This window comes from Grus americana, chromosome 3, assembly GCF_028858705.1.
Source record: "Grus americana isolate bGruAme1 chromosome 3, bGruAme1.mat, whole genome shotgun sequence".
Lineage (NCBI taxonomy): Eukaryota > Metazoa > Chordata > Aves > Gruiformes > Gruidae > Grus > Grus americana.
Genome location: NC_072854.1, coordinates 83,805,195 through 83,828,187, shown reverse-complemented (window position 1 = coordinate 83,828,187; position 22,993 = coordinate 83,805,195). Strand labels below are relative to the sequence as shown.

General features: G+C 36.5%; 1 protein-coding gene across 7 annotated transcripts in view; it reads right to left on the bottom strand.

Annotated features, from left to right (window-relative positions):
* RYR2 (ryanodine receptor 2) overlaps positions 1-22,993 on the bottom strand; it is a 428,642-nt gene that overhangs the window by 297,454 nt on the left and 108,195 nt on the right. For all 7 annotated transcript variants that reach the window (XM_054819177.1, XM_054819181.1, XM_054819182.1 and 4 more), the window contains one exon: positions 21,093-21,212. In XM_054819177.1, coding sequence (XP_054675152.1) covers positions 21,093-21,212 — 120 coding nt within the window. The remainder of the gene's footprint in view (positions 1-21,092; positions 21,213-22,993) is intronic.

Genomic DNA, 22,993 nt, shown 5'->3' with positions numbered 1-22,993 from the left:
ATGAGGCCACATCAGTGACAGACTTGCTGAACAGCACTTTCCAATGCTTCTATTTTCCATCACTTTCCATGAATCTGAAAGATCTACTATATCTCTGAGGCTATGAAAGACAGCCAAATGCTGGACTGCAACAGTTAAGGCTTAGCCAGCAAGCGAAGGGAAGCAATTCTTCCCCTCTGCTCAGCATTCACTGGGCATATCTCTCAATAAAAGAAAGAAACCAGTAAACTGCCTCAAGTTCAGGAGAGGATCACCGTGATCGTCAGGGCTGGTGCACTCCCCTGTGTGGCTGGGGGAGCTGAGCTCAACCAGCTTCGACAGAGGAGAGGAGAAAGAGGAGAGGGGGATCTTACAGTCCTCTTTGTCAATGTAGTGGTGATTACAGGGAAACTAGAGCCAGACTCTTCTTGGAGGTGCTCCTTGGAAGGAACAGGGGCAGCAATACAAGTTGTGCCAAAGAAAATTACAATTAGATATTAGGGAGAAAAAGTCACCCTGGGAGTAGAAAACACTGTCAAAGGCTGCCAAGCAAAGCGGTGAAATCTCCGCTTGGACATTGGCATATGGAACACATGTCTTAGACATGATGATCAAATTGTGGGGGTAACAAAATTCAATCTTTAGGCTACTGTTACTAGCCAGACCTCATCCTTATGATGGTCTTCAGGTCAAGATGAATTTTCTGTAGCAGAAACATAAGGCACTGAGTGTCAAGGCCAAGCCATCAGCTTCTCAGCCTTGCAGGGCAGTATGCTTCACCGTATTCTGTTCTAAGTGGGATAAAACTAGAGTCTTACAAAACTTGTTGCGACTGAAAAAAAAATCCTTGCACTATCGAAAAGCTAATTTTCCAGACTATCATAAAATTGTTAATAAAATTGAAACAGGTTTGTAATAGCAATGTCTAAGTTACAAAATAACAAAGTAAAATTAGACTTTATGTGGGGATCTTTTCTTCTGTTAAGAATATGCAACTCCTACACACCTTTTCTTGCCTCCAGAACTTCTTTCATGTTCCTTCTCTTTTCCTTCTCATGTTAGTTGCATATTTTAGTTTAGGAATACTTTTGCTGACTATTGGAAATCTTTTTTTATACCATGAATGCTTTTACTGCTAAAGCTGTAAAGCTGCACATTTATTCAAACTGTATACATTTTGAAGAGGCTTCTTCCAAGGCCTCAAACATTAAATTTTAAAAGGTAGTTGCAAAACCATTTCCTTCCCTCTTTTTCAAAAGTTAGTTTACTCAGAATGCCTCATTCTCTTAACAGCTTATTAAATTGCTGTTCACTCTTAACCTTACAGTAATTCAAATCTGTTTATTAACTAATAGATCTTTCATTACCTTCCACTATTTATATTTCAGTAAAATTAATGTAAAATGGTATTTCAAAATAAAGTTTTAGCCAGATCAAAAAGTATTAAATAGCACCCTCTTTAGCATGGGATTTTTACTTATTTATGCAACAATACTTAGGCATGACATATTTTTAAGCCAACTCTTTCAGAAGCAAGCCTCTACTTGTCAGTGTTCTCATTTCCATTTTTCTTTTGTACTTACTCAGACACTACAACAGTCCTTTTCATGCTAGCATTAGGCCAACAGACAACTAATTAGAGTCTTTTCAAAACATCCTTGTAATCTAAGTACTATCATAAGCCCTTATTTTGCAAAGCAGGAAGGGAGCACTCAAATCGTGTGTTGCAAGGTGTTGTTTCTGCTCGGTAAACACGAGTACAGTTTCCATTCTAAAAGCTTCACAGAAAATAATTGCCTGACAGTCCAGCTCACCTTCAACTCCCCCCCGTGAAGACTGGGTGACAAACAAGAGTCTGAACAAAACAGGAAAAGATGCTCCTTACACTGTGCTCAGAAATGAGCCAAGGCTGCATTTTCTGTATCTGTTTGGTTATAAGCAGACACATATAAGCCAAGATCCATAACAGTGTTCCTACTGTTATTACTGTTATTTAAAGCAAGATTTTTGCTGGCAGAATATGTCTCTCATACAATTTTGTGACCTATCAATTTTTTTACTGCTAAAGCTCCCCTACAGGTTATACACTCTAAAATATTGAAAATCCTGCATCATTTCACAGTGATCAAGGCAACATAGCTAGAAGTCTCCTCCTTCATCAGTTCCATTCTCCTTTACAGTCAAAGCAGCCATGAGCACTTCCTTCCCACCCAATAAAAACTGAGGATGAAGCCCCAATGAACATTTTTCAGCTATTCTCACAGCAGGTGAGTAAGGCACACTTTGAGCAGCCAGAGAGTAGTAGAGGAGAAGTGTACAAGAAGGTCTTGCTTTAATTAAGTGAAAGAGGGACCTTCTTCTTACAGTCCAGCAAAATGTTAGAACCAGTTTCTTTTTCTCAAGACAAAGGGGAGAGCACATTGTCCCACCTCTTCTCTGTGGCATGAACGCCTAGACACTCACTGGCCCTCGGAGAGCAATACGTTTCCCCTGAGAGCTGAAGGAAGATCCATCTACTGATGCTTGCGGTGAGCATATGAATCGAACTCTTCCTCTCTGGCAGTTTCTCACCCAGACCTGCTCTGCTGAAGATCCATCAGGCATGGCTGCATACAGTGTACAAAAATCACGGCACAGACGTATACAAGACAGATGCAGAACTGCCAGCGTATTCAGCTCAGACCGTTACAACTCTGCTCGCCCCTATACGGTCCATTTTAACGCTGATGCTTTTAGAGCTCTGGATTTAGAGGACAAGGCTTCAGGCTGGCATACAGACACAGATTGAAGGTTCCATTCCAAACAGCCCTTCAAAAAACTAATAATTCCAGGTAATTTTAAACCTTCATTTAAACATACTAAAAATTCATTCACAGTGCATTTTCCATCACGTCAAAGCACAAAATACAAATGAGGAATGAAAAACACAGAGCCTTTGTCAGTCCTCTGATTATCTACCTTATCTTTCATATTACCTCACATACAGACAGAGGAAGGAATATGAAAAATAAAGGTATTTGTGTTATATGGTAGCTTAACACTCCCTATCGAAAGATATCTTCATACAAATGAAGATATCTAAAATACCCCGGAGGTATTTAAAAGACGCGTAGATGTGGCACTCAGGGATGTGGTTTAGTGGTGGACTTGGCAGTGCCAGGTTTACGGTTGGACTCGATGATCTTAAAGGTCTTTTCCAACCTAACTGATTCTATGGAATTATATAGTAGTGTTTAGTGCTCAGTCTGGAAAGTGACCACTAATTCTAGGGGCTGCAATGAGAAGCTGTACCAATAGGTTTGTGGTATTAGGCTTATTTGAGGATGGGTCAAATGTGTGGGCAGGTATTTTAGTGATCGCTTTTCTAGACTACAAATAATTAATAAAGAATGTTAAAGAAATATTTTGCTACATGTCTAACAACCACCCACCAATGCACTTTTAATACATACAAAACCAATCTGTAAGTAGCTGGAAATTTTCAATGGTTTTATGGTTATAATAAATTCTTAATTTGAGAGCAGAACACAATTTATATGCCCAAGCAATGATCAGTACTCTAAAGCAGAGACATAAATAGCCATGTTGGTAATCCTCAACCTTAATTTCCACCAATTTTTATTGTATTCATCTTTGCTGCAGTAACTTTCTAAATGAAGGCATGGAAAAATAGTTCATATTCCAAAAGTTTTTTTTTTGTTGTTTTGTGACAGAATAAGTAATGAGGTCCCTGGATAGTCCAGGGAATCTGTATCACTTATCTTTGATCCAAAAGATCACTGGAAAATTCTGATAAACAATGGCAGTATTCCAAACAATTTATTTTCAATTATTTTTTACACATTTGCAAAATCAATTATATTTTAATGCTTTTTAACATAAAATATACGTGGTGATTTAAAAAGTACAAACTCCAGTATTCCTCAGAGCTTAAAATATTACTCATTTCTCTGCTAGTTCTTGTTTATAAGATTTGGGTTTTGTCAATTATTTGTCTAGACAATCTAGTCAGTCATAAATTACAGCTTAATATGCAAGTAGCTTGTTAAAAAATAGATTATAACACAAATAAACTAAAAATTGTATATTCAATTTCAAAAGGAGATTCCGTACTGCTAGGAGAAAAATAATAAATTACTATTAACTTTTTCTATTGAACTTTCATCATTATTTGTAATAGCACCTACAGTCAGTAAAATGACACAAATTAAGATAATGTAATTGTTATCTACAATTATTAAAGCATATATATTACTGGAGTATTGCTGGATTCTTTAGAAAATTTGAGAATTATTTTGTATTTTTCCTGTCATTTTAAACTATATTTATTGTGTACACTAATTTTCTGGAGTAATATCTGCATAGTAAATTATGCTTTACTCTGTGGGAGGCAGATTTGCAAATTAATCATACCCTTTATTAAAAAGGTGTTTTGAGCAAAGCTTTTCAAATGCATTTTAAAAATACCTCTAACTCTAGCCCACAACTGAATCGTGGATACTGGACGTATTCATTACGCACTATTTCAGTTTTTAGTGAATTATTATTTACAAGCATACCATACTCCAATGCGATGACAATGAAAGCAAGAGGCCAAGAAGCAAAACTCAGTGCTGCTGTCATTACTCTGATGATCACACAGTGCCAACAAGCCACAATAACATATGACCTGCTCATATAATATGATGCATATAATGCTGTGAATGTAAGCTGAACTTCTGTCCCTCATAAATATTAGTACAAGACTGAAGAATAATAAATCACATCAGCGAACTCACTTCACTCTCTAAGAAGCAGCAGCTTTACCTCTCCTCCTAGTTCTTTGCAAGCTTCCTAGTTGTTTTTCTCGGCTCGTGGATATTTTTATTTCTCTTCTAACGAAATTCTAAATGGACTTGTAGGTATTTCGTCTCAAACTGTATACTAAATATTCACACATCAGTGCCTAAAAAAACACTTAACTAAGCAGCCTGATTTACAAAGCATCCACAGTTTGTATCATTATCGAAAAATGAGATGTGGGTGTTCATAACTTTTTTTAAAAGTAGCACATTTATTAGATGCCTAACTTTGAGAATTCAAGTAGGAGGATTCAAAAAATTAATTTTAGTACAGAATTTAAGCAAAACATCTGTACCCCTATTTGTGGGAGTAGCCTGAAAGAAACTGAACCCATCGTCTATTTTCAAGTTACATTTAAATTTATACCTCTCAGTCTTTTTGGCAGTCCTTTCTATTGAAATGAGATTCTGTCTGGTGACACTGATGAAACATACTCAATATTACCAAGTAAAAACATTTATTTCTAGGACTCTATGTGGAAGGCATAGCTTTCCATGTTTTCAAGCTTGTCATCAAAAAGATGGACCCTGTACAGAAATATACGGCTCTGACGACAAGTCCCGTCAGCCCAATAGGATGAATCATATTCACCAAATCCCAAAACAGAAAAGACAGCGAATGAATTATGAGTCTTCGAGTTTCAGTTCTAGAAGAGAGGACCTTTCAATAACAGTGTCAAGCTCCTGCATGTTTATCATTAGCAGACTGTGAAGGTTGCCTGGCCACCTCCTACAAAAACTTGCCTTCAGCTGCTTATGACTATTCCAGTCTGAAACCATCACTTTCTATACAAGCCACCTGCAAAAGACTGAGCATTTATAGGATGTTTCATACAAAACAGTTGTTTCCATCAAAGGCAGAAACGTTTTCAACATTCATAACTTTTTATGTTACTATATCTAAAAACTGCAATGTCCTCAGGTTTTTGGAAGTGTGGTTTAACAAGGGAGTGGTCTTTTGTCACAAGTATGCTTTTCACTTTTTCTAGGAAAAACTATGAAAATCCACTCAAGTTCTACTTCCTGGAAAATGTCATTTTTCACATACTGAGAAGTTTCTTGTTAACAATGAAAAGCTCTAAAGATCCCTTGTTCACAGGACAGCTGTTTCAGGGGACAAAACCGGAAAACTCACAGGAATTCCAGGAGTATGAAACCAGAATAGGTCCAGAATAAAAATACAATAAAAAAAAAAAAACCCACCAAGGGAAAAGGAGACCAAGAAAGGGAAGAAGAGCTTGTTGCGGAATTGAGGTCACACCCAAGTACAGGACAATCAATTCATTTTCAAAGCCTAGAACACAAGAGAGCTCCAAGCCCTTAGTGGTTCTTTTGAATCATGTTGGTTGCCTATGCCACTACATGCTGATCACCTGTATTTTACCATATCTTGTTCACCTGACCTAAACAACTGATTGTGTTAAATTTTTTTTTAAAAAAGATTCTTTTCTTGTGGTCACATATACCAAGTTTTCCTATTTTGTCCACATTTCTGAGTGCTGAATTCTCTCACAAATGAAGTGTTAGATTTGACAAACCCAGTAATGAAAAAAAAAACCTCGATAAACTGAGCATGCTTTCTGTTGATATATCAAAGATAAACACTTAGCAGCAATAGTCTATGTCTAATCAGGAGCTACCAGCTTTTATCTCCATGTGAGTTACTACAACAGCGAAGACCAAAATCCTTTCCTACTCTTATTTCCAGATAGTGAATGTCATCTGCTGGTCACAGTAGAACAATTCATGGGCAAAGAAAAATGTGTTCCCTGAAACAAGCTGTACAAGCTGATGGTATAACAACTTTCAGAAGTAAACTCTTTCTCGGGCTTTTCTCCCCTCACCATCTCCTTTAAAAATCTATACGAAATCTATTTCTACTTAGGCTGTTGTTCCATAAGTACAACTATGCTCTTCTTTTATGCTTGCAAACAGTGTCAAAGTTTTATGTTACAATTTTTCAGTTTTTGCTCTTTGGAAACAACTTTGATCCTGAGAGCTGTGAAGGGTCATGAGGCTATTATTAACAGAGCAGACTGTCTTAACTGCTTGGAAGTTGTAATTCCCGGTATGATGTGTACTTTCTTCATGGATTTAGCGCCTCACTCATTCCATCTCTAAAAAGGATAAGTAAAGAGGTTTCTTCCTCTTATCTTCTGTCTCTCCCTCTGGTCTCCTTTCTAACTATACATAAGTCCAGTGTATCTACATTACTGAAAGCTGTCGCTCCTTTTTATCTATTCTCTGAAAATTTAAAACTCTTAGCAATAGAAAAAAGTGATATTGGGTAAGGAGCCATACAACTTCACTTCAGCCCCGATGGACAAACCAGGTCAATCAACTCAACAGTCATTACAACGTGAACTGCTGCAGCCAGAAGCTTAGACGAACATTAGCTAATAGCATATCACCATAACGCACTGTAAACGTGTTCATTTTTAAGGTAATTAGGAAAATTTCATGCTAATTAATAAAATAGAAAAATCTCGTAGGATCAACAGTCCTACAGAGGTTCTAGGCACACATCCAAATTAACAAAACATTTTTTGTTTAACTTCATGCTGATCCGGCAAATTCTACTTCATTATGCTAATCTTATGTGTAATATTCAAAACTTTACAGTTCCCTTTTATTCTTAGAGATGATGTATTTGTAGCAACTGCAACAAGTAATGGAAAAATCCAGGATATTATCAGTTGGGAGAGTACTATTGCTTTCGAACTTGGAAGGAAGAGGCTACCCTTGGATTCTTGCAGCATCAGAAAGATGATCTTTAAAAAAACCACTAGTTTGCCCTTTTCTCGGAAGCATAGCAGACACCCAGCAGGAAAATCTTCCTAATCTCTGACCAGATTTATTATAAATCGTGCACATTACAACAATCATATTTCAAAGTAGGAATCCTATAATCTTTCAGGATCAAGCAGGCAGGGCAAATGTGCACATTTTTTGTGGCGGTAATAACTGACACGGCCTGACCTGTCTCAGCAGAAATCTTACCTCCGCATAATAACCAATAGAACATTATTTGCAGAGATTCTCTTATTGTTAAATTTATCCCATAGCTGAAATCTTCACAGTGGAATTATAACACATAGAAGTGAAATCCAAATAAATATAAATACGAACCTTTCTAGACTACCCTGCACCAACTCTAATGAGCAATTCATTCACTTTGCAGTGAACATGAAACAATATGCCTAAGAGAAGCAAAACCTGCTTATTTATGTCATAAGCTATCAACTATAAAACATAATAAGGGACACCAAATTCTAACATCTAAGGATTTTATTGTAAGTTTTCAACTATTATGCTTTCCATTTTATGTTGCTGAAATCAATAGTCAACCTGTGTAACTAGGAAGATTGGTGCCTATCTAATATTGCTGGAAAGGGCAACTGGGAATTTATGCTCTGAGTCACCTCTGACTTGTCCTTAAACGAAGGAAAGGAGATGCATCATCAGCTCTTTCCTGGGCAACACAGTTTCGAAGTAGCAAAATATACACAGCTATCAAAATCCTTTGTGGCAAGATGCAACAATGCACTTAGGCACTTACAGTACTAAATTGCATATTTACAGTCAATATTTTCTTTACACATATGTAAAATAAATCAGTTTTTATCACTAAAATGAATAATGCATATATTCTGTTTTGAGTCAATAGTCATTCATGTGCTTAATTCAATTAAAGAAATTATTCAGAACAAATTAAATGCAATTGCCCACAGAATTTTCAGTATGTCCCACCAGCATTACAGAAGCTAGCTGTGCTTCCTTCAAATTTAGGTGTGCGAGCCCCTGCTGGCTAGCAAAAAAAATAATCATTTATAAAGCCATTTTATTAAGATGAATAGAGTACCATACCTCAGTTCTTTAATTCATTTTGTCCCTCTTGTTATATGTCTTTTACGGGTAGTAGGTCCATTCTGATTCAGGCTGGGTGTAACGTTCCCCAGATTATTTTACATCCCAGACTGTTTTGATCTGATTTACCTCATTTAAAATAATAATTGCATCAAAAATTATACTATATTTATCTTAAAAGGTGTACACATTCACCTCTGTAATGTAAAGTAAATCAATTAGAATGATATATTGAAAGTTGCTCACTCAGAAAAATACATATTTAATAATGAAATTTTTGTGGTCTTAGAGAAACTCCAGCAGATATTTGGGTCAGGGACAGAAAGACTTGAGGAGTCCTAAGAGTAAACTAGGAAATTCTTCATGGATTTAGGGACATATACTGTCAGAGTTTCACTACACATAAAAAGTTCAATAACACTTTCAAACATAAATATCTATTTAAAAAAAAAAAAAATCTCACCAAGTAGACTCAGAAATTGTGGTTTCTCTATAAATCTGTAAATGTATAAAGGCCCTGCTTGACTGTGCATTTGAGCATATACTGCATGATGTAAAAAATAAGCACTTATTTTACTATGCATCTTTATTAACTACAAAATCAAAAAGCTTGGAAGACTAATTAGTTCAGCTTCTTAAAGATTCAAATCTTGTCCTTTTTTGTTTAAGGTGCCAAAATATCATTACTAAGCCATTAAGCAAACAACTACTGCTTTAAAAGACTCTCAGCTTACCATTCAGTAAAACACCAGCACAAAAAGCTGCCGCAAAGTACCCTCTAGACAGAAATACCCACGTGCATTTCCCAGCAAACAGCCCACCTGCCTCAGAAGTGAATTATGCAAGAGGTAATAAAGCAAGAGGCTTAAAAATTCAGAGTTGGAAAAGCCAGTCTCAAGGAGGTGGCAAACTACGTGAACTTTTACTCTTTTCCTGCTACTCTTAAATACAGGTTCAAGGAGGGAGCGTAACAAGAAGTTTACGGATATTACCCCTACGTGCGACTCTCACGTTCATTTGCATCATTCACCAATCTGGAGTTTCCTCCTTGAGAGTATTCAAGTTCTTCCTTTGCAAAATTTCACATTTTGACATCACATTAAGAGGTTAACTACAGTATCAAGACCTTTGCAGCTATCTATTATGCGCAACCACGTGTTATTTTCTTGATGCTTTTAATTTCATTTTACCAATATCTCAACTTTCCCCTTACCAAGCAAAGATGTTCCACTCCTCTACTAAGGTGCATGTCTACGCTGAGGATTTAACGTAACCTTTCAAATGCCTTTCTAAAAAAAAAAAAAAAATACAAAAAATTCCACATTCTTGCAAATTTTCCAAAATAACTAGAACTCTTCATAATTAATTCTCCTAAGGAATTCACCTTTTCTATAGAAATAAAACAATTCTAATAAGAATTATGTGGACAGTTATGTGTACGTGAAAATAAGAGCTTTAATGGAAACTGTAAATACAGCTAACCTCCCTTATAAATAAACTGGAAACATACACAATGGGAAAGAATTCTTTTGCCATTTTGAGTTTATAAAGTGAGACTTTTATTGTAATTAATCTGTACACATACTTGCAACTGTATCAGCTAAAAGAGGTCAAATTAATTGTTAGTGTACTACTGACCAAATCACATATCTAACATGGCACTCAAAGCGTATTAAGCTTTACTCTTACAAAGGCTAAACACACAAGGCATGACTCTTATTTAAAATACGACCTTGTTGCAATTGTACTTCATTTCTAGGGACTTTTTTGTATTGCCTAATACTTAATTAATTTATACACACTGGAGAAAGAAATTCTGTATTACTGGACTTTCCAATTTATTGAATAATGGGCACTTGAATGGTTTCTTGGCAAGTCCGTTCATACCTCACACTGCACTGAGCAGACTGTTTGTTTGCTTTCTAGGACCTCTGTCCAACCTTCTCATGCAAGTCCTGTGCCTGCTTTTTTGATGAAGGCATTTTCCTTCATATAGAAATAACTCGTCCCTGTTCTGTCTTTTAATGATCAATACACACCTTGACCTTCAAGCATCCTAAACTATCTAAACTAATTCATCCTATATTATCTAAATGCATTTGAACAATGGCTGTTACTGATTTTGATTGACATTTCCCTTGATAATTGTCTTATCACCAGCTGTAAACATTGTACCGTGCAACTAGAGCTGGTCAAGACTTGGAGAAACACCAAGAAAACCTGAAATTCCTAACTCCTTGTTACTGTTAAAGGACATTTAGATGTGGGCCAGAGATAGAGTTTACAGGCTTATTAAGGGAAGACTGTATCCAGTCGTTTGAAATCAGCCCAGTGACATTAGTTGCCTATGCATTTTTTAACAGCGTATAAAAAGTCAGTTCTCACGGAAAGGCAACCTTTTGGTGGATGCTATCTTTGTAAATATGTCAAGAAAAGAGTACAAACACCTGGAAGATGGAACAAGCTTCCAACTCCTAAATACATTCTTTATATCCCCTAGGGAGGAAGAGAGAACTTCGAAGGAGTTAAAGAATAAGAAGAAGAATCAAAAACATTGATTAGTATTATTCACAGGACTCACTATATTTACAAGAATATCACTTTCTGTAAGACAAGAAAAACTGTCTCACGCTCAGTTAAGCGGAACATTCACTTCCACACCTTCCAGCTCACACAACTCGCCAACTAGCAGATTGAACGCAGTACAAAAGTAGACTGCACACAATCACTGCTTTACAACATCCTTGCACTGAGGCACAGAGAACCGTAAAACTCCTTTTGGCTTATAAATGGTATTTGAAAAGGCCAGGCCAAAACAAGACAGCGAGGAAGGACATCTGAAGCTACTAATCACACTGTGGGAAAACACAGAATTATTTCCATCCTCCAGCTATTACAGACAAGTTGGTTCAGTAAGAAAAAACAGACTGAAGGTGTCCGTGTGGTTCATGTATCAGCTGCAGGTCCATCACTCTCATCTACAGGGTGGCTGGGGTTTTTTCCAAACAGTAAACTTCCAGCAATTATTGAAAAATAATTAAACACCCGGTAAAAGCAGCCTGAACTCCAACTTTCTGCATTTATTTATACTCTTCGAAACTATAACTGCTTTATTTACCATCTGGCCTCTGTTTTTTAATGCAAAACAAAGCAACTGTTCTTTTGTTTGTGAAACCAGAAAAAGTTATGTTTGTATTTGTATATGTTAATAATAATAACAATACAAAACAAGTGATGCACATCACAATCGCTCACCGCTTGGACCTGATGCTCTGCTGGTTCCTGAGCCGCCCACTCCCAGCCCACCCCTCAGTTATATACTGAGCATGACATCGTATGGTATGGAATATCCCTTTGGCCAGTTTGGGTCAGCTGTCCTGGCTGTGTCCCCTCCCAGCTTCTTGGGTGCCTCCCGCCTTCTCGTTGGCAGGGCAGCGTGAGAAGCCGAGAAGTCCTTGACTGCTTGGCAACAACTAAAACATCAGTGTGTTATCAACATTATTCTCATTCTAAATCCAAAACACAGCACTATGCCAGCTGCTAGGAAGAAAATTAACTCTGTCCCAGCTGAAACCAGGATAGTCTGCTGAGCGAGATTCAGCCCAACAGTGCTTAAAAACACCGAGTGCAAAGTAACAATACCATGATTTCCAGTGTTGAGCAAGGCTGCATAGCCAATTTGAAACTGCTACTTTTATATAACGTCTGTCTAAAGGGCTTAAAATAAGCTTTTGCAATTTCATGTGTTCTCAGCTTGAAACAGATTATGAATCTGTCTGTTTTTTCAGGTTTTCAGATTTATAGCTACATATCAGCCTAATTAAAATTCAAACAACTGCTTTGTAACTACTCTGTGTCTACTAATGAAGTACATTCTGCTATAAACCCATCAGAGAACATATTTAAAATGCTGAGCTCTAGAGGACTTACCAGAATATGCCATTGTGTAACCTTGTGATGTTCAGCTACCCCGGGTAATGCGGCAAGCCCGAAGCTGCCAGGGCTGTGCTTGCATTGAGCAGCTATCGCTTGTAAATTTTATCAGATGTGAATGTATAGCAAATACAAACTCCCACTTCAAAATATTCTGGCTTTGCTCTATATATCACTTTATTTATCTTTTGATTACTTTCTTATGGTATTTTAGTATAGTTAGTGTATTTGGTGAAGGCAAATAATCTGTTTCCAGTCCTTAATACTTAGTCCCAAGGCTTTTATACTAAATGGGGGAGAAAAAAACCCCAACCACCAAAACCCATCACCTATACAATTGTGTGAGGGCATTGCTTTGAACAGAATGTTCAAAATGCAAATAGATAAAGCCATTGAGCAATAATAGCAACTCTCCTTTTTAACAGGAATAGTATTAAAAAAGTAGGACTCGGAAGCTAAATGACAGCAAATTGGCATGTTTTCAGAAGCCTGCAGAAAACTCACCAAACCAATTACAGGATTGTACACCACCTATCTGACCTTCTTACATCACGGTGCTTGTGTCACAGTTGTATCTCAGACAAGATTTTCCAGCATAGTATCTGCTTCTTTTTATATTTTAATCTTTAAATAATGAGAGGCCTAAACAGTTACTGGGATATATGGTTATAAAGGAAAACTGATTTAATGGGATTTTTCAGGTTGTCTTCACATACCAGTAGTTGAATTCCTACATCTGTTCCCCTACAATAAAAAAAAAAACAAACAACCACAACCAAAAACACCCCCAACACATCAGCCACCATCATATGTGTTTCTGTAAACTTTTAGAGTTTGTTTGCTTTTAACAGACATTTAGATAATGAAGAAAATTGCAAACTACATATTTGACTGGAGAACTTACAATTCATGTTTTGTTTGTTAAATTACACAAATTATGCAGCTTTGGGTTAAGTTTCTTGACTGGATGGCCTATGTTACTAACAGTATGAAACACATCATTAAAAATAAAATAAGAATTTTAAAATTTGTCTTGCATTGGTTAGCTGCTAACAGACATAACATATGCATGCATATCATACGTACTACTTTTTCTTTCAGTACCATCACTTGGAGTATTATCATCACCTAACTGATTCCCCTTAACTACAAAATTATGTTGATTCTATCTTTCAGCTTTTGTTGCTACATTTTCAGGTTATATGTCATGCACTTTACCGGCACATACTTTCCTTTGGAGGTTCTTTTTAAGCTCTTTATTGATAATAGTCTTTCATATTTCTAAAATATATTTTGACAAAAAAAAAATCCCAAGTACACAATACATTTTAAGTCTTATAATAAAACCCCATGGAGTCTAAATCACTAATATTAAGCATGCAGAGTTATCCCCAATAAACCAGGTAGATGTATCCAGAAAACTGGCCTATAGTAATATCATACTTTCAAATATCAAATAAGTTCATGTGATTGAAAAAGAAACTTTCACATTTGTAATGGTACATTTTGTAGATAGGAAGAGCTTTTAATTCCTTTTCAGTAGTAAACAGTGCCTTGTTAAGCTAAACCTCAATGTATATCTCTGACAACACTAGATCTGATGATTATGAACATTTCTGTAAGATCAGAATAAGCCATTCCTGTATGTATTTCAAATTCCAGATATCTGCTGCAACAGGAGATACAATCTGAACACTAAGAATAATAAGATTTCCTAGATTGGATATATTATAATTACACTATTTAATCTGTGATGCCTTGCATGATATCACACATCTTGTTTACTTTTTAAAAACTACCTGCATTACAGATGACAGTACAAACATGCTAAACTGTATTATTATGTCTGCTAAGACTGCACACAATTTTCAGCTGATATAAAGCCATATTTCTGTTGCTGCTTTACATGCATGGAGATCTGACCCAGTGTCTTTCATAGTCTGAATGTTTCACATATTGATTTTAAATTATTCACTTTCTGTGTCAAGAAATAATTACATTGGTTTGTGGGATTAAGCGCAAGGATCACAGTCAGATCTGATGGATACGGGTACAAGCCTGCATTTAGGCTCAGGATTTAGACAAGATTGAAAAGGAATAAAAATTGAATTTGATATACATAAATAATAAATATAAGATTTACAATTATATAAATTATGTATTACATAAACTACATACAAATGTAGTGAAACACACTATGTTCTTATTTACATTGCTTCTGTAGAGAAGCATTTTACTGGGAAAGAACATTTCATTGAACAAAATCCTGTCTGATCTACGCCTATGAAGATTTCCTCTACCTACGTCTAAATAATATATGTAAAGTAGGGCAAGTAACATGTAAGTATGCATAAATTTATTACCAAATCTTCATTTAAATTATTAAAATCAATTATTTTAGTGACGTCTGCTAAATGGAGTCCTCTGAACATGAGATTACGTAAGATTAAGTGCCATCTTTGCCATTAAATATGAACATTCATTTTGGCAACATGACACAAGGGCAATTAAAATGGCCTTGGAGGTGCAGCTACAAAGCCTTGCCAAAGCCCTGACAGTCTTTTTTAACTTTTTTAGAAGGATGAAATGGAAACAGAAGCACAGAAAAGAACCACAGCAACTATTAAAAATCAAAAAAAACCCCACCTTACTGTATCACAGATTCCCAGAACAATCAACTATAAATGCAAGCAGACAACACTGATTTGATTTGTCAGTGTCAATTCAGTTTTAAAAAAACTTAGTATTTCATTATGTCAGTAATGCTCAAAAAGCATCTACTTGCATCCATACATTAATGGACACCACGTGCCTTTTTTATACATTTGGATTTACACAATCAAAAACCGTACACAGCACGGGTATTGTTTCTCAGCTGTCAGAATGAGTTCCAGACTCAGTTTCTCTGGAGTCAGAAAGATTATTTGCCTTGGCCACCGAGAACATGCTCAAGTGTTTGATGTACAAGAGAAAAAAAAAAAAAAGCCTTCAGATCTCATCCTCTGAAAGACAAACAGAGAAAAGTGTTTTTCTCCCAGAGGCAACCAGGGTACAGGAGCTCAGGCCAGTCAGTGTCCCTGCCCACCGTTCGGGATGACACCCTTTTCTAGATGCATCCGTATAGAATTTGACTGCTGACGTGGACATTTATTGTGTAAATCGTGGAGAATCATACTTCCTTGTAACCTTGTCTGCACCAGGTGACCATCTTTCTCTACCCTCCCTCCCCTCATTCTCCTCTTCCCTTCCAGCATAGCCACCTGTCCAGCTCCTGCTGATTCACCTACCTGTTGAAAACAGACCAAAAAAAGGGCAAAGGAAAACCTCAAATAACTGGTACTTGGCAGCACAAGAAATAGCGTGCCAGTCTTACCATCAGGCTTTGTTTTCTACCCCCTCACATAACAGTAGCATCTAGGGACCAGCAAAGAATGGAACATCATTGATATATGTACCTCTGGGTCACGAAGCAGCCAGCCTCGGCCGACTGCCCTACACCAGTCCAGCAGGACATCTGCAGAACCTTTCCTAGTGTTGCAACCATGCCCTGTCACAGGAGAAAAGTGACTCTTCCACAGCAAAAATGGAACAATGTTATCAAAATCCTACCTTCAGGTGAAGCCCTTCCTCACTTTATAAATAGAATTATTAAGGGTATAATAAGCTTTTGGACTCTTCTCTCACTGTAACTTATTATATATAATGTCATTCACAGCTCAGTGGAAAGTACAAACCATAGCATCACACATTGCACTGCCTTCTTAAAAAAAATTTTTAAAAAGAGGAAAAAATTTTAAAAATGTAGGAGGTTTTTTCAGATCTTCAAAAACCCTCACTATGTTATCCTTGCCTCTCTCAAGTCCAAATTGGTGAGAGCTCAAGAGGAAAAATAAAATAAAATGGGTTTTATTGGCCCTTTTTATCGATGTAAAGTAGTTCTTCTATATCTCAGAGCATCGTGGAATTAAAGAATGTGAGTTACCACCTGCCATAAAAACGAGAGAAAAACCACCACCTTATGCCACTAGAAAAGCATAACTCACTCTCAGTGCTCTGCAGTGGTTCAAAAGGGAACAAAACCACATTTGTGACTGGCCCAGAGCTGAATATTTTTCATTCTGCACCCTGGACAGGTATAGTTTCCAGGAGCTCTTAAAACACAGCTCCAGCTTGTTTGCTTTTCAATGCTCCATGCATTATTTAGGTCTAAAGAAAAATTACTTCAATAGCAGAGAGCGTAATCTTTTAATGAATGGACTTCCTCGTATTAGCAATCTGTTTACATATTTAAAGCAACAATCTAATTTTCAAGTGTAAAGAAATAGATCTCACTAGTCATTGAGATAAGTTAACTATTCATAATTCTTGTTTTAATAAAAGGGATGGTCTGCCACACAAGGAATAGTGTTAAAAGTACAGCAAACTGATGAAATAAAATTATTTACAGACCATTGTCAAAAAAGTTTATGGGTTTTTTGGCTTTTTTTTCTGGCATCCATCCCTTATTTTCTTCTTTTTACTTAAGAAATTAAAATTTATGCTATAGATTTAACAAGGCCTGCTGGAGAAATAATGGGATGAGATAAAGAAGCTAAGCAATTTAAATTTTGTCTTCAGCATGTCATTTCTGAGTTTTGTTATTCTTGTTGTTGCAACTTTTTGAATGTAAAAAAAATTTTGATATTCTTATACATTTGGAATGTGTAACCTATCCCTAGAACATCTATTTTGAGATAGATCTGCTCTGAAATTGGTAGAGATTGAAATATAATTATTTTTCACTTGAGCTACTACACCTCTATAGATGAGGTAGTCATGTGTTTATCTCACCCCAGGCTGGTTGTTTTAAGAACTGCCTCCTATCAATAAAATTACACATCATTTAGACCTGACATTTTGTTTATCTATTATTTTGCTCTTGAAGATATGGGATCATTTTGAGGAATTTGGTGACATGCTCTGAACAAAAATTAGGAAGCTATACTCCTGAAAGTAGCAGATAAACTGCATTTACAGAGTAAGTGTAGCAACTAATCTTACTTGCCTTCCCAAGTTAAAACAATGAATGAAATGAAGACAGTATAAAGTGCAAAACAGTTTTTACCCCATTATCAGCCAAAGCTAGAGAGTAGTCCCTGGCAGAACTCAAAGGAATTGTCACAAAGACACATCCCTGATTTATCCAAGGCTATTGCTATCACTAATACAGAATCTAGTCTCTCTGTGTGTCCATCAGAACTGCAATCCAATCACTGGATCAAATAATTCATTTTAAATCAAGAATACCTTTGCTGTACGAAGAGCCAGTACGCTCTGACCCAGCCTGGGGTCTGACTGCCTGGGGGGCAGCTTTGCAGAAAAGGACCTGTGGGCAGCAAGGTGGGCGTGAGCCCTCAGTGTGCCCTGGCAGCAAAGAAGGGCAAGAGCCTCCCGTGCTGTACTGAAAGTTGTGTAGCCTGGAATTCTTGTTTATCTCCTTTGCTCAGCACTTGCTAGAACATATAGAATCACAGAATGGTTTGAATTGGAAGGGACCTTAAAGATCATCTAGTTCCAACCCCCCTGCCATGGGCAGGGACACCCTCCACTAGACCAGGTTGCCCAAAGCCCCATCCAACCTGGCCTTGAACACTGCCAGGGATGGGGCAGCCACAGCTTCTCTGGGCAACCTGTTCCAGTGCCTCACCACCCTCACAGGGAAGAATTTCTTCCTAATATCTATTCTAACCTACCCTCCTTCAGCTTAAAGCCATTACCCCTTGTCCTGTCACTCCATGCCCTTGTAAACAGTCCCTCTCCAGCTTTTCTGTAGGCCCCTTCAGGCACTGGAAGGCTGCTATAAGGTCTCCCCAGAGCCTTCTCTTCTCCAGGCTGAACAACCCCAACTTAACTCTCTTACTGTAAGAATGATCAAACCAATGCACAAAAACTTTCACAAACTTAGAAATATAACTGTACTTTGAAATTTGATTCCATAAAATGCCTCTTTGTGATAAGACTCTCTTCTCAGAGAGTCCCATATCAAATTTAATAGTGAAAGATGTCCCTCCATTTGCTACAAAGAAACCAACCTCAAGCCTAAAAACAAGATGTAATGTAGCTCCAAATATCAAGGAATTCCTTATTTAAAATTCAAACACCTTACAAGCTATACAGAAAAACAATAGATTTGCAGAGCTAAGAAATAAAGAGGACATTTTTGCTCAATAAAGTGATTTGACAAGCATGGATTGCTTCCAAAAGAAGTGAAGAAACTTGAATTTGGAAACAGTTTTGAAATGTGAACACATGTGAACTGATAATGCTTATTATTAGTTTGCTAATTTAGCTCAACTACCATCATCCATCTTTTGTTAGTATGATGTTTTCAAAATCTGCTGTTCTCCCTCGCTGAGGGAATCTACATGAACCTCCAAAGAAACACTTGTGTTGTAAACTTGAACAGAAAAAAATAAAATTCATCAAGCAATTCTTATAATGGGCCTGCCAGTGTTATTGTTGTAACGGGATAAGTATTAATAGTCAGTAGGTGCCAAAGTATTCTATCAATATATGTATCTTCAATTTGACCATTATTTTTGTAGTGTGAATTATTCAATGATTCTAGGGCAAGAAAGTGGATGCGAATAAGCTGTGCTAATAAAACATCAGCTACAGCACCAGGAGCCACAACTTGAAAGATATTGGAGAAAAGCAGGGGACTGTGTCAGTCATTCTCAAGAATGCAATTCCAGGATGATAGCTGAGGTCTGTCACTTGTGTTTGGCCTATTACTGGTGTTTGGTTTCATACCTTGTCCTTGATACCTGGCTGTAATTCAGATGCCACGCTACTGTTTGCCTTAAAGTGCATCACAATCCCATTACAACTGGACAATAGTCTCTCAGGCATGCAGGGAAATATTTTAACTGGCTCAAGAACTCTGCTGGAACCTTTTACAAATTATCATATGCCTCTTGTAATATTTTCTATGCTCTTCCTTATATAATGCAATAGTAACATTGTACGGACACGGACATTAGGGAAAAAAAAAAAAGAGTTTATTTTCCCTTATTTACCGTCAAGTTTGCTTTAAGGATTTGGTAATTTTATGGCTCCCTCAGCATTTATATCTCCAAATGACTTCAAAGGAGCTAATCCTAGAAACTGTCAGCCCTTAAAAATTAAAACAAGGATGAGCTGCATGGGTTTTCCTTTGTTTGCTTTTTTTCCCCAAGCTCATGCAGAATGAGCAGAATAAATATTGTTTCACAAAACACGGAGAAAAAGCAGCATCAACAAGCAAGCATAGGAAACCAATATGAAATTTACACTGTATTCCTTAAAGACAAGAACGTTCAGGAGTTTTATATAGTGAGAGAGAGAGACTGTAGATTTAATACCCAAACTTACTGAATGATAATAAATTCATTAAATAGATTTTTCTGGCCTCACAGGCAACTAGCACAGCAACCACTTCTATCCCAGCACATTTTTATTGTTAAAAAGATTCACTTAAAACAGAGTGGCATGAATGAATTCATCAAGATCACTGCTATTATAATGAATCATTAATATCCTAGTGAAAAATTTATTATTATGAATAATACATTCCAAATGATGAGACAGAAAATGAAGCATTACTCTGCAATGTATCAGACAGAATCAAAGTAATGTTATGGAAGGTGGCAAGATAAAAAACATCATTTTTTCTTCTAAATCTTTCTAGATGTCTTTATTTTATTTTCTCATCAAACATTTATATTGTAGCTGAAGAAAAAATAAATATGTTAAGCAACATTCTTCCCTTTGTATAAATAAAATGTCCAAGTATACCCATTACTTTGGTCACAGAATCAGTTCTGCCCTCAGAAGGCACATTTTTGTCTTCAAAACATTTATTTGAGCATGTGTGATCATGAAACAAAACCCCTCCTTTGCAACAAATAGCAAAGTTAATTTTTCAGACTACAGTATCTACTGCATATATAGCAGAGTTATAGTAGGCTTAGATAACAAACTGATTAGACGAGATAATTTTGATACTTGCACTATTACTCTGCTCAGGGACTTAGAAGGACTTAAAGTAATAATCATCTCAACATAAATGTCACAGAATAAAGCCTTATCGCAAACAGAATAATTGCTCTCTTTCCTGAGGAGTTAAAATAAGAGTAATGAAATGTGTCTTTGAATTGCAGCACACAAAAATTGCACTGTGGCTTACTACAACTGAGTTCAGACAATCAAAATAACGAGCATATTACTGAGACGGACTTCTGCAGCTAACTAGTTTTAAAGTGAGTCTAAAACAGAAAGCACAGCACTAGAGTCCAGCCAAAGGGCCATGACAAAGGAACAATTAAACTTTGAAGGGGAATTAAATATTCCTTATGTTATTAATAGATTTGATTTGTGTACAGTACATCAAAGCAAGCAATATTATAGCTGTATCCTTACTTCATACATGACACTTAAAACACTCAGCAATACCTTAGAATTTGATGTGGATTCCAAAAAGCAAAGCCTGTTGCCAAATCCTTCTGCAGCAAGGCACAATTTCTGTTGCTCCTTGTGAACAGTTGCAGTGCACTGCAGAACCACTTCATCATCCTACCGAAACACAAACACAAACAGAACAGTGGTTATGCTTCTGACCCAACAAGATCTGGGGAAGCATTTACAAAGTCATTCCTAAACTCAGGAACAGTTATCCCTGATCACAAGCAGAACTGAGTCTCAGCGCAACTGTTATTCTCAGAGATGTGGATGTGGGTAAATCAATTAAAATAATTAGAATAAATACATATGTGATTTTCCTGTTTGCCTATCCTCATAACAAAAGTCAGTATGTTTGAAATGTAAATGTTACGGGACTAAATCCTTGTAGTAATACAGTCAAAGGAGATCTTGTCGACAAACCTGAAAGAACAGAAGCAGGCCTTTATTTAAATCCCAGGTCTTCAAAGTAACGTAACCATAAGCTGGAGAACCCCTTTGCAGAAATATGGTTTAAGTTAAACAGAAAGAAAACCTTGTTGCAATGAGTCTATTTTCTAGCAAAGGTTTTCTGTTTAAGAATAGAAAACATAGTATCACCCTGTGCATTCTGCCCATTCATTTCTGAAGTAAAATTAGAGAGTTTCCAATAATAAATTTCACAGGAATGATTGTGAAGAGATCATATTTAACACTGTAAATAAAATGTAATACAACAATAAAACTACAGGATGAAGCATACAACTGGAAACAGAACAGGAGGAGACTACAAAAATGCACACATTAAGGCAGGCACGTTTACCAAAAAAAGTTGTTCTTACAGGCAGCTTTTTACACAGGGACATTCAGAAAAGTTCATCAAATTAAATAAATGCCTGAATTTAAATTGGACTGAGTAATTTGAAGACACTTGTAAACACCCATCCTGAATTAAGCTGGCCTTTGATTTGATTTAATTTACTTCACTCTAGTAATTAAACTAAACTAAATTAAGGTGTATTTAATTCTGAAAAGAATAGGAGATTAAATAATTTAATCAGACACTTTAAAAATTAATTCATGTTACCTTTTTTTAATTGTCCCCATGTAGCAAACCCTAGCCCTAAGTGTACATAAACCAGTTTTCCTTGTATACCAGCAACAGTGCCCAAGCTGCATATCGCTTATGATCCACAGTTAATTGTAGAGGCAAAAAGTAGTAACTGCTTCCAGTCAGACCTTAAATCCAGAAAATGTAATACTTGCGTATGTTTTATGTGTAGTTCACAACATACAATTGTAATTAACAAAGAAAAATCCCTAAAGGTCAAAATCAGGGATTTAGAAGACCACATATACAGAGCTAAGAGCTTTGCTGTGTATCTTTGTAAAAGTAGCATCGATTAAAACCCAGAGCATTTTTTGGGGGGCGGGAGCAGGACGGTTTGGGTTATTTTTTTTAAAGCGCAAAATTAGTATTTCCTAATCTTAATTACACTTGATTCAAATAAAAGTTTATTATCGGGTTAATAGTAGTGGTGTTAGATTGCAGCTATACACTGTACAAACACATTCTCCTGACTACATATTCAGAAGGTTCCTATAGACAGACAATTTGATTGTGTTGCAGAATTACATTAAGATACATAATTCCATTCCATTTCTTTAGAGAAGACTGGTAAGTGGGTAAGCATCTCAGCACTGTCTTTCTAAATCTGTTTTCAAATCAGCAAATGCTACCCAGTTCCAGTATCAGGAGAGCTAAAAACACATAATTTCCTTATTTGAAGTCACACCTCCAAAGAGACCTTCACTGAAGGTCACTTTGCTCTTGCATGAAGAAAGCTACAGTGTGCATCATATTAAATGCCTATTAAAGAAAAATATTTTTCAAATATTCTTAAATCTTGAATTAC